We start from the raw sequence: 12,354 nt of genomic DNA, 5'->3' as shown, positions 1-12,354 counted from the left end.
TTCTAAGTCTAGTCAGTAAATATTCCTGTTGAGTGATGCTTGAGGCTCTCCCCTCTCCGTTCCCCCCCCCCCTCCGGGACTGTAAAAGCAAATCCAGGAAAGACTTCACCTGGAATTATAACCCAGGCCCTCCACATTCCCAACAATAAAACTTTAGGAACAATCACTAAGACATCCTTATGTTTACTCTCTCTCCCTTTCTTAGTTTTCTCACCCCATCATGTTGTATAACTAGAGGTGGGCTTTGACCTTGTCCTCCTGGTACCACAGCATGAAATTTATAAGCCGTGTCGTGATCTCACAAAAAGAAATTTGTGACGACAATGAGCCTAACAATAGCAGTGAACCCATCTAACAATCACCAACAGACACAGGCAACTTAGATATTGGTTTTCACAACATTTAGATTTGTGATTTCTCAGGACTCTAAATTCAAGCTGATAATATGAAGTCACTGTGGCTCAGGCTATTTTTAATGGAACAGTGTCATCAAACAAATAAAGAAATCCCAGTCAAATGCAGGAGGATAAATTAATAATTATGCGTTATATCATTTTAATAATCATATGGCACGTGACGAGTCTTTAAAGCAGTGCTACCGTAATGTTAAGTAAATGAAAACTATAAATGTACAGATGGCCAAGTAGAGTAAAAGTCTCAAGGATGAGCCCTATGAAATGAGACTGGGGCCAAGGAAGGCATGTCAGAGAGGAGAGGAAAGAGAGAACATTCAGTTACCTCAAAGACACAATTACTGCACATTCCTTTATCGATGGAAACAAGTTCTAAACCAGTATTCTTCATTGTAATGCCTGGGGGGCCAATGGGGACCTCTGGAGCAGCCCTCATCATCATCCTAGATTTTTTTTCTGCTACTTCCTGCCTCTCTACCCAAGTTCATACAGAAAGGGGGAAGTAAATGAGGGATAACTCGTTCTTGAAGGCAGGCTGGTGGAGTGGATGTCATTGACACACACACACCAGTCAGCAGTGTCATGGCTTCACATGGGATGATATTTGGAAGCTCTCCTTCAGCACATTTAGATGCAAGGTGGCCCCACTTAAAAATGAGTGAAAGCCACTGTTTTAGAGCATGAAGCATCAAGAGTGCAGGTTCAGTAGTAGCATTAGAAAGTATTCCGCCACAAAAAGGCTGGTGTATGCATGAAACAGCTTTCTGGGGCAAGAGGGAGACACAGAAAAAGTAAGAGAGCTCCAGAAACCTTGGGATAAGCACAGAGAGCCTTTAATTACAAAGAAGTAACTAAGAACATAAGAATAGCCAGAATCGGTGGTATTGTAACAGGAAGGAAACTGGATAAGCAGGGTGGGCCTGATGGATCTTATCTACCATCATGTTCAATGTTATGAAACTCTACTTGTACAATTGAAATTGTCTTTATTGTTTAAAATTATTTTTAAGAACATTCTCAGACAATGCTTGGCATGGTGACACAAACTACCTTATGTAGACTAGAATCTACATCATAACGTGTACAGATCACATTCAGTGAGAGTGAAGTAATTTATGACTTTTACTTTTGTCCAACATTTTCCTCCTGCTTAATCAAAAAAATGGCTTCGACAGAATCATAAATTTAGTCATATCATGTTTGAAACGTCTCTTTCCTATGTCCTGCCTGTCTAGCCCATGCAACAGACTGTGGGGCTCATTTTCCAAAAAGATAGACGTCCAAAATATAGCATAAACTGGCACTTGGACGTCTTATAAGTCAAAACGTCCAAAGGGCCATTTTTTAAACTGACTTTCTAGAAGTCTTTCTGGTCATTTTGTCTCCAGTGCATCTAAATCTTAAGAGGGGCGTGTTAAAGGTATGTTTTGGGTGGACTTAGGAATTGGACATTCTGCAGGGATAATCAAACATTTAACAAAACGTCCAGGGCACTATTTAGATGTTTGGGGCTAGACCTGTTCTAAAAACAAATAAGGGTCAAAAAGGTGCCCAAACTGACCATATGACCACTGGAAGGATTAAGGCATAACCCCCCCTTTTATTTTCCCAGTGGTCACTGACCCCCCCTCTCCCATCACCCAAAGCTATGAAAGAAACAGTACATTCCAACCTGTATTATAGCTTCAGATGGCTACACAGACACAGGTCAGGGGGGCACTCTAGGGGTGCTGCAGTGAACGTCACATTAAAAAGTCCCGGGTACACGTCACTATAACCTGCTTATATTGTACGGTGAGCCTTCCAATACCCAGCCAAAACCTACTGTACCCACCTAAAGATGATACCTGCAGGCATATTGTAGTGTATAGGTGGGTACAGTAAGTTATGGGTGGGTTTTGGAGGGATCCCCATATAATATGGGGAGACAGCATCTTCAAAAATATATAAAAAGGATGGAGTTCGTCCGGAGGATGCCTACTAAAATGGTGAATGGTCTTTGTCCTAAGGCGTATGGGGACAGACTTTAAGATACTTTAGAGCAGTGGTTCCCAAACCTGTCCTGGAGGACCCCCAGGCCAGTTGGGTTTTCAAGATAGCCCTAATGAATATGCATGACAGAGATTTGCATATAATAGAGATGCCAGGAATGCAGATCTGCTCCATGCATATTCATTAGGGCTATCTTGAAAACCCGACTGGCCTGGGGATCCTTCAGAACAGGTTTGGGAACCACTGCTTTAGAGGAAAGGCGGGAGAGGGGAGATATGATAGAGACATTTAAATACCTACGTGGCGTAAATGCGCATGAGTCAAGTCTCTTTCATTTGAAAGGAAGCTCCAGAATGAGATGGCATAGGATGAAGTTAAGAGGTGATAGGCTCCAGAGTAATCTAAGGAAATACTTTTCACTGAAAGGGTGGTAGATACGTGGAACAGTTACCCGGAAGAGGTGGTAGAGACAGAGACTGTGTCTGAATTCAAGAAAGTGTGAGATAGGCACATGGGATCTCTTAGAGAGGAAGAGATAATGGTTATTGTGGATGGACAAACTGGATGGGCCATTGGGCCTTTATCTGCCATCATGTTTCTTTGTCTTATAGTGACGTGTACCTGTGAATTTTTATTGTGACATTCACTGCAGTACCTCCTAGAGAACCCCTCTGCTCAGCTCTGCTGTCTGTGTGGTCATCTCAATGACTGAATGCTGGCTGCTTAGACATCTCAATGGCTTGTTTGTGTGTGTTTTTCATTTGGACATTTTCATATTCGAAAATGGCCAAAAACGAAAGACACGTTAAGAGTCAAAATATCTAGATAAATCATTTTTTAAAATAAAAAAGATAGACATCTTGCATTTTCAAAAATGGACATTTACTAGATTTCTGGACGTCTTTCCCAAAATGTCCACACTCAGACTTGGATGTCCTGTTGAAAATGCCCCTCTGTGGCTCCTCCCTGAAGCCAGTATTAGTGTAATGGGCATTTGGCCAGTAGGTGTTGCTGTTGTACAATGCCCACCATGTCCGTTTTCCAGGAGCTGTGAATACTTTCTTTGTAGCACCCTAACCCTGGCCATAATGACCCCAAACAGTCCTGATTCCATGCATGGCAGTGCACAGAACTAATGTTGAGTCCAAATGAATTTGCGACTCTTGCTGACTTGATTGCTGTCAAGAAGTTCAGAAGCATTATTAGGAATCGGCATAAAGAATTCTTTAAATGATGCAACAATTATACTGTATAATTGAACTACAGGAAGTAATATATGGAAAGTACTGCATGGCATTCAGTGAATACAATTTTCTTTTAATAAATTATACTGTGTCCTTATTTTCACTGACAGTGTTTTAAAGGTTACCTATTCGTGTAGTTACCAGGGTAGATAAACATCAATGACTTTTTAAATTTAAAAAAATCAGATTTTTTTTAATTTTATTTAAATTGGATTTTTTTTTTTGAGGAAAAATCTAATTAAAAATAGTTTTCTATGTAACATACATTATAGTCCAAAAGTTAATCATGAAATAATGATTTATTTTGAATTATATAGCATAAGGCTATATATTCATGGAATGTTTACATTTTATGGTAAGTCTTGATGGGTGGAGTAATGTCCACAACGATCCTGTTGTATGTTGCATAACAACAGAAGAAGGAAATGGTTTTTTTTTGCAGAAACAATTGATACCTCACAAAAAAAAAATGCACATACGTCAGAATACTTATGAAAATGTTGGTTGGGGGGTTTAATGTTGTATGGATTCTGATTGATTATATGTGCATATATGATTACTATTATTTGTATAGATATTGAATTGCATTTTTGTTAGCTTTAGAAACTCAATAAAGATTAAAAAAAGAAAAAAGAATACTTGCAGGAAATAGCAGCCACAGCTATAATAAAATGTGAACAAAAATTCAAATATCTAGTACGCAGTTTAGTCATAGACAATGCTGCAGATGAGAAGAAATTTAGAAGAGCATGAAGAGAATACCAAGCTAATAACATACGGTTGTTGTAGTGTTCATTCGCTGCACTTTTTAGCCAAAGACTTCAGTGTCCCAGAAATAACGACTAATGTTGTTGAAATTGCTAAATACTTCCATAACCATCATTTTGCAGCAGACGCTCTGAAAAGAATGGGTGGAACTAAGCTAATGCTCCCACAAGATGTTAATTGGAACTCTGTAGCTGTATATCAAGAACTGGTCTATTTTGATGACATCCGGTTGTAGCAAGAATGAGTGTCTACAAAACCATGATTTAAATCAGGGGTGTCCAACCTTTTGGCTTCCCTGGGCCGCATTGGCCGAAAAAAATGTTTCTGGGGCTGCACAAACGTGCAAATACTTGCAGCAAGACAGAGGAGGGAGCTGGCAAGACGGTAAACACCCGGGGGCAGCAGAGAAAAACACTGTATCGCCCTCGACTGGGGCTGCACAAAATACTTCACAGGGCCACATGCGGCCCTTGGGCCGCGGGTTGGACACCCCTGATTTAAATCAAATCCACCCTGGTAGTTAAAATCATTTCTAGTACTTCTGGTCTTCCTTACTAATCAGATGCACCTGGGGCTGGCTCATCTACTAGGCCAGGGGTTCCCAACCTGGGGTGCTAGATAGAATTTCAGGGGCTGTGACAAAGAGTGGCTTGTGTCCCTTAGCGATGAGTCACGAGTCATCACTCAGCCAGCTGACAATGTGCCTTGAGCAGTGGTTGTGATATTATTATTGTAGGGGGTATGAACATTAATCAAACATTTCCTAGGGGTGTGAGGTATAGAAAAGGTTGGGAAGCACTGCACTAGGCAGACTAGTTCTGGTAAATTTTCCAATTTCAAAAAGACGAGCAATGCTGCAAAATCTTTGCATGCAAATGAGCTTTGCAGAGGTCCATGGAAATTCCATCAGATCAGGGTTTTTTACACTGCTTATGTGGGACATATTTGATACTCCTATATTTTTTTATTAACTTCCACTTCTCATGCACTTGGCAGCCCCAGACCTGCTGGCATATGCTTTTAACGAACGTGCATGAGACAAGCGCATACGATGTGCCTTTAAGACATGCACATGAGACACACTTTTAACACATACATATATGGCACCCTCATATCAAGTATGCATCTCTCACGTGATCGGTAGCCCAGACCTACCGGTGTACACTTTTGATGCAAGTGTATGAGATGTGCCTTTAGCACACACTACCGGCACCTCCAGACCTGCCAGTAATTTTGGAGCATTAAAGGTCAGTGCTTCATTCCGTATATCACCAGGCAATATCTGGGCATTACCCGGAGTGCTCATTTTATGTTTAAATGATTTTTATTATTCCAGTAGTAAGAAGCAAATACAAACAGTAGTACCATTCAGGAAATAACATTTTCAACAATATAATCAGTTCCCCTCCCATCCCCCCCTCCCCTCCCCAAGAATCCATGGCCGGTCCAACAGCTGAGAGTGGGAATAAAATCTTAAAGATTCAAAAGTCTACTGCGAGCACACGGTGTGAGGTCCTGCCAGAAGTGCTCCCACACCTGACAAAATTTGCAACCCGGGCCAAGAGTCAAGTCTCCCACCATGCGTCTCTCCAGTGTTGCGTGCGGAGTGCTCATTTTAATATTAATGACCTTGTTGTACTACCTTGTTACCTTTCTGGAAACGTCAATTGCTCCTCCTAAACTTACTTGCTCCACTTCATCACTGACGCTGAAACCGTGGATTGAAGACAAAGTTTTATTTTATTTTTCTTTCCAGCTTATGATTTATCTTTAATCTTATCTATTGTTTTGCCTTTTGTCTTTGTTTTGTTCTATTTCTATCATTTAAATTTCTCCAGAATTCTACTGTTCAACGGCTCCCCCTTCTGCTTCTATTCCTTTCTCTCCTCTTTTCTACCTTCCAAAGTATTTAGATCATTGCTGTCTTGTTAAAATGTTTATTTTATTTTTATTTTTCCTCTAACTCTACTTTTCACTTCTCTATTACCCTCCAGGTACTTTAGTTAGATTGTGAGCCTTCGGGACAGTAAGGGAATTTTTCAAGTACCTTTCTTATTTCTAATCTTAATGTATATTTTCTGTAAACCGCTTAGAACCTAACGGATGTAGCGGTATATAAGAAATAAATTACATTACATTACATTACATTACAATTACATAGTATTATTGGAGGATGCTACAAAGCACGGAAAAGACTGCGCCGTTATTATGTACATTGGAAGCTATAATACTTTTGACACTAAACTGGTTGAAACTGGTTTAGCGGTTATTATTTAAAGTACGGTAAGTTTAGAACATCAGGGCCTATTTGTCCACCTAGGTTGGCAGCATGATGCCGGCACAACCGGGAAGACAGCGAAAGAGCTGTAAGCCACTGGTAGCACGGCAGCAAACTTCAAGAACCTGCATGCGCTCATTCAAGGCCTGTTGCTCTTTCACCCAACTGGAAGTTTTTATCAGAGGGTGTAGGATCCAGCAGATCCTGAGTGTACACAGTGGTCAAAGTCTCACTGCTGTGCTGTTTCTTATTTTACAAAAAGGATGGTGTGGCTATATGGAATAGCTTCCCAATGGAGGTGGTAGGGACAAAGACTGTATCTGAATTCAAGAAAGTATGAGACAAGCACATGGGATGTCTTAGGGAGAGGAGGAGACAGTGGATAGGCAGACTGGCCATCTGGCCTTTATCTGCCATCATGTTCCTATGTTATGTCTCCATAGGAGGAGGTAGGGTAGTGGCAGATGCAACCATGGTAGAGAGAAAGGAAGAGGGGGGAGATGCTAGACCCTGTGGGGAGGAGGTAGGAAAGGGAGATACTGGACACCTGGGTGGTAAGGAAGGAAAGGAGAGATGCTGGACATCTCAAGGGGGAAACAGGGAAGGGGATATCCTGAACACCTGTACTTACATGTACGATAGGTTATACCTGTAGGCTTAAGGGATATTGTAGTGGCATACAGTACAGTTTTTGCTATTCCTGAAGGGCTCGCCATACAATAAAAAGGGGTTATAGTGGGATGTGTACCTGGGAGTTTATATGTAAAATCCATTGCAGTGCCCCATAGGCTGACCCACTGTTCTGCTGGGATGTCTATGTGGCCTGTGTACTTAGAATCCTGGCTGCCAAACATCCCAGTTGATTATTTTTGTACATGTTTCCCTATGTTGTTTGGTTTTTTGTTGGGGGAGGGTTGTTGGTGGGTTTTTTTTTGGGGGGGGAGGGTTGCAAATGTACCAAAAGATAGACTCACAGCACAAAAACATCTAGAAAACAGTGATTTTTGAAAGAAAAAGAGATGTTTTGCAGGTTCAAAAATCACTATTTTCAACACTCAATTTTTGAATGTTTTCAGTGAAAAATCCTAAAATCATATTGATCATGCCCATCCATACCTTTAAATGTTAAACAGTTAAAAGAACACATTGACAGTTCTCTGAGTTTTATATGGCGATTGGGATCTATTTTGCTTTAGCTAAAATTGCCCTCTCCTGTCCCCCAGAAAGTGCTACCCTAGTTTGCCCAGTGATTAAAAAACAGCCCTGTCTGAAAGTAACCACCACATCTGGATGGACATTCAGAAATCACTAGGCAAATGTTGTTGTTTTTTAAGTGGTACACTATAGCTATCTAGATCTTCATTTAAAATGTCTCACTTTTTTTTTTCTTTTTTACTTATAAACAAAATAGTGTTAAGGAATAAATAAACTACAGAAGGGCTGTCCAACGGTCTCAGAATTTATTCTGACCCCTGCATTGTGAGGTGAGAGGTTAATTTGTGGTTCAGAATTCTTGAACTCTGCCACATGGTGAGAAGGAAGCTCCTGGTGGAAAAGGCTTGCATGAGAGTATTGTTTCAAATCCTTGGTGTTCTTACCAAACAGAAATTATTTTCTTATTGTAATGTAATAGTGGTGACATAAATAGAACAAAGTGAGCAGGTCACTTACCCAGGGTGTAGAATGGAGTGTAAAACTTCATTGAATCAACTGAGAACAAAATATAGTTAGATATATATCCAGGGCAGGATTAATTTGACGAGGGCCCCTAGGCACACAGGTACACTGGGCCCCCTGCCCCGCCCCACCATGCGCCCAGGCAGAAACAGGAAGCTGCGTCAGAGGGAAGCTTTGGGCAAGTAGCACCGCTTGCACAATTACAGTTCCCGTTGCCTTTCTTACCCGCGTTGCTTGCTTGTCTTACTTTCTGTCAATGGGGGTGGGGCTGCATTGCCGATCGGGGGGGACCGTGGTTGCCGATCGATGGTGGAGGGGCCCATCGCCGTTTGAAAAAAACAATGTTGATGTCTTCCTTCATCGGGCCCCCCCTGACCATTTTGGGCTCTAGGCACGTGCCTACTTGGACTATTGGTTAATCCTGCCCTGTATATATCTCAAGGCATTTTTCATAAGTGCTAGGAGTAGATAGTAGGACAGAGTGACTATCAATATAAAACAGACCTATATCTATGAAGCAAACCTTAAGTAACAATGGCAATACAGTACACAGGGAATGTCAGTACAAGAGCACAGTTTGTAAATCTTGCTCAAATCCCAAAAAATGATCCAAATGAGCATAAGTAAAAGAGGATCCCTGATAGCATCAAGGGCACCAGTGCCTCAGCAAGGACTATACTGCCTTCTTAAAGCTGCAGTTGGGGTCATTGTATTCTGATCATTCATGAGCCACTGGCAAGTTATATTCAAGTGTAAACGTTCATAAACACAGCTCCCCAAATTATACCTTTATTACATATCTGAGAAGTCTAACCCAAGAGCCAAAGTGCTTTTGTTCAGGTCATACATATAGAATGCAATAATTTTCTGAATACACTGCTGCTACAGACTTTTACGGCCTCTTTCACAAAGCCGCGCGGCAATAGCCCCGAAACCCTTTAAGGGCTCCTTTTACTAAGCTGCTCTAAACCCGCGCTAAGCAGCTAGAACTAACGCCAGCCCAATGCGCTAAAACCGCTATCGCAGCTTAGTAAAAGGAGCCCTAAATCTCTATGGGCTTCTGGCCGCTAGCGCGGTTTTGTAAAAGAGGCCGTTAATCAAACGTGACTGATACCACGGTATATCCAAAAGCAGACCGAAATACTTTAAATACTCTGAGCCACACATCAGTAGCTCTATGGCTCAGGAAATGTGTGACACTCAACTTTTGCTCCCTGCCTGCCCAGAGCATGAAGAGATAGGGGCGGGAAAGGCTTTGAAACACATTATTCTCTCTTGCCAAATGAATCCAGCCCATATCCTCCTGAAGCTCCCGAGTCTTTCCTAATGTTCAGCTCTCAAAAAATGCAATAAACTGAGAGGTACAAAAGGCCTCTCCAGGGTGCACTTCATCCCTCCATACCCCATTTCAGGAAACTAGGGACGAGAACTATCCTGAGAAACGGTTTCAGCATTTGCCAATGTGTAGAGTGCATTACTTTAAAACTGCCATAATGTACTACAAGGGAGAGAAATAAGAACCAGCAAGAGAAGAGGAAGAAAGATAAAGGGTGAGATGGGATGTTATAAAGGACAGGAATAGCGAGGTAGAAAGGGAGGACAGAAAGAAGGAGGTAACAAAGGAGGAATGAGAAAAGAGATGGAGAGAGTGACAGTTGAATAATGAGAGCTGTTCTCGCAGTGCGGCTTAGGCAAACAGTAAATGCAAATATGTTGAAAGGGAAAATTAAAACCCCATGAAGCATGATGACTCAACACAAAAGTGGCATGCAAGCATGTAAGCGAGGCTTCTGCAGCTCCACATAGGGCAAACAGAAAACCATGCAGAAGCTGAGTGCAAATACACCATTTATTCTGATTCGTTAGTGACAACATCTCAAATCCCGATGGAAATGCAAAGAGGAAGGAAGAAGAAGAAGAAGAAAATATATATCCCCTGAGCCACTTCTGACAGGTCCTGAGCGAGGAGTGACAGCAAATGACACATCCTCAGCCAGCCCTTGCCAGGCTCTCTTCTCCCATCTGTTCCTTCCTGCCAGCGAGTGCAGCGTGTTTGGTTTCCCCAAACTTGAGGCAAAATTCTCTGCTGCCCCGGAAGAAACAAATTAGGCAATTTGCATGGCAGCATTAAAGTTATCTAGCCAGCTTGGGGAGATTCATCGCTGGCAGCCGGTGTTACCCAAACGGAGCATGCAAAAGGTACACAGCCAAGTGGAACACGGTGCCCTGAAACTTCTCAACTCGGCCCTGGAGTACCTCCTTGGCCAGTCAGGTTTTCAGGATATCCACATTGAATTTGCATAAACTTGATTTGCATACACTGCCTCCATTCTATGCAAATGGCTTTCATGCATATTCATTGTGGATGTCTTGAAAACCTGAGGGTACTCAAGGACCAAGTTGAGAAACACTGCCCTAATCAAGGGATGTTACATAACACCACTAGGAGTCAGGATTGCCCCTTACCTTATATAGGACGGGCTTTTGTACATACACCTTTTCCTAGACTTGACAAATGCATGTAGGCAATGCCATTACAAGCCCATCAGATCCAGTTGTGCTTTTAATTCAATGTATTACCTCTTGAAAAGGATGCACTGGCGCTTAGAAAGATACTCCTTTAAGTGGCCTGACCCCATCACCTTCCATAAGAGAAGTTGATTTAATGCTAGATCGCTAGGATTCCCTTGCCTGTAGGTGTCAGCTTTTGTTCACTCTATGGACAAGTTAAGGAAAAGGGTGTTTTGGGTTCCTTCTGAAAAGCTGAGAGCAGACCCCAAAGCACACGAAAGCAAAACCAAACCACCACAGCTTGAGAGGAATTTCTAAAACCTAAAATCCCCTTCTGGACATTACCGACACCGGCGATCAGCTGGGAGGTGGGGGACGGCAGGGCTCGGTTCCCGCACTTTAGAGAGTCAGGGCTCCCGGCCAGATCTATAAGTTGTAAGCTTTACTAGACAAGCCATGAGTTCATTTGCATATTATTATTATTAACAACCCCCCCCCCCCAAAAAAAAAAAAAAAAAAAGCCGCGCGGACATAAGCCAAAAAGGAGTAGGACAACCGGCACTTACTTTCTTGGGCCATGCTGATGACAGTTTCAGTGGTGGCATGGTACTCGTCCTCCTCCAGGAAGTCGTCGTGCTGGAAGGAATCCCCTTGGAAGTCATGCTGGTCCAGGATTTGCTGCAGAGGGGGAGCCTTGGGCAGCAGCTGGTTCACCACCTCCCGGCTGATGTTGGGGGCTTCCTTCAGCCGGAGTTTGCTCAGGATCTGCGACTTGATGCTCTCCAGCCTCATCTCCTTGCTGTGCTTCCTCCACAAGCACACCGGGCAGTCGGGCTCCTCGCCCTCGGCCACCTGGGGCTCCCCTTCGGGATCCATCTTGTCCAGGACCTGCTTGTCACCTGCTCGGGAGACTTCCATGGAGAGCACCAGCACGCACAGGAAGAAAGGCGAGTGAGCCATCGGCGTCGCCCTTTGCTTCGCCTGTCCTCGTGCAGGAACCAGTTCACTTGTTTCAACGTGGGGGGGGGGGGGAGGGGGGCTGCACAGATGGTGTGTTGTGAGTGTTTGGGGAGGTTCTGCCAGAGTTGGACGGATTCTACTGATGCGGGGGGAAGAAGGGCCTCCGCTTTTTATATCCCGACCGGCCGATGTCGTCAAAGGCCAGGATTAGCTGAGGAGTTAACAAAAGAGCCCCCCTCGGAGGGCTCCCGGAGTGTTCAAAGCCAGCGAGCGAGCGCCCCGGTGCCGTCGCCTCACTTCTCCATGCCCGCGCGGGCGCTCACTCTGACAGCTCTTAAAGGGGCAGCAGCCCAGCTCTTGCTCCGCCAAAGGCACCGGCACTTTTTTTTTTCCCCTCCTCCCCGCCCCCCCACCCCCCCCCTCCTTGTCCGAGGTGTACAATAAATTCGATATACGTCTTTGTTCTTACACGGTTGCATCTGCAGCGGGAGATTGCAAACAGTCAGGTCTT

At 43.3% G+C, this 12,354-nt stretch overlaps 1 protein-coding gene across 1 annotated transcript in view; it reads right to left on the bottom strand.

The window, feature by feature from the left end:
* Nucleotides 1-12,141, bottom strand: part of GDF11 (growth differentiation factor 11) — a 329,403-nt gene extending 317,262 nt beyond the window's left edge. The window contains exon 1 of the mRNA XM_033939173.1: nucleotides 11,450-12,141. Coding sequence (XP_033795064.1) covers nucleotides 11,450-11,843 — 394 coding nt within the window. The 5' untranslated portion in view covers nucleotides 11,844-12,141. The remainder of the gene's footprint in view (nucleotides 1-11,449) is intronic.
* Nucleotides 12,142-12,354: the final 213 nt, after the last annotated feature.

The sequence above is a fragment of the Geotrypetes seraphini genome, chromosome 3 (genome assembly GCF_902459505.1).
Source record: "Geotrypetes seraphini chromosome 3, aGeoSer1.1, whole genome shotgun sequence".
In the NCBI taxonomy this organism is placed as follows: Eukaryota; Metazoa; Chordata; class Amphibia; order Gymnophiona; family Dermophiidae; genus Geotrypetes; species Geotrypetes seraphini.
Note: the sequence above shows the minus strand (reverse complement) of the source record. Positions and strands in the feature narration are given on the sequence as shown.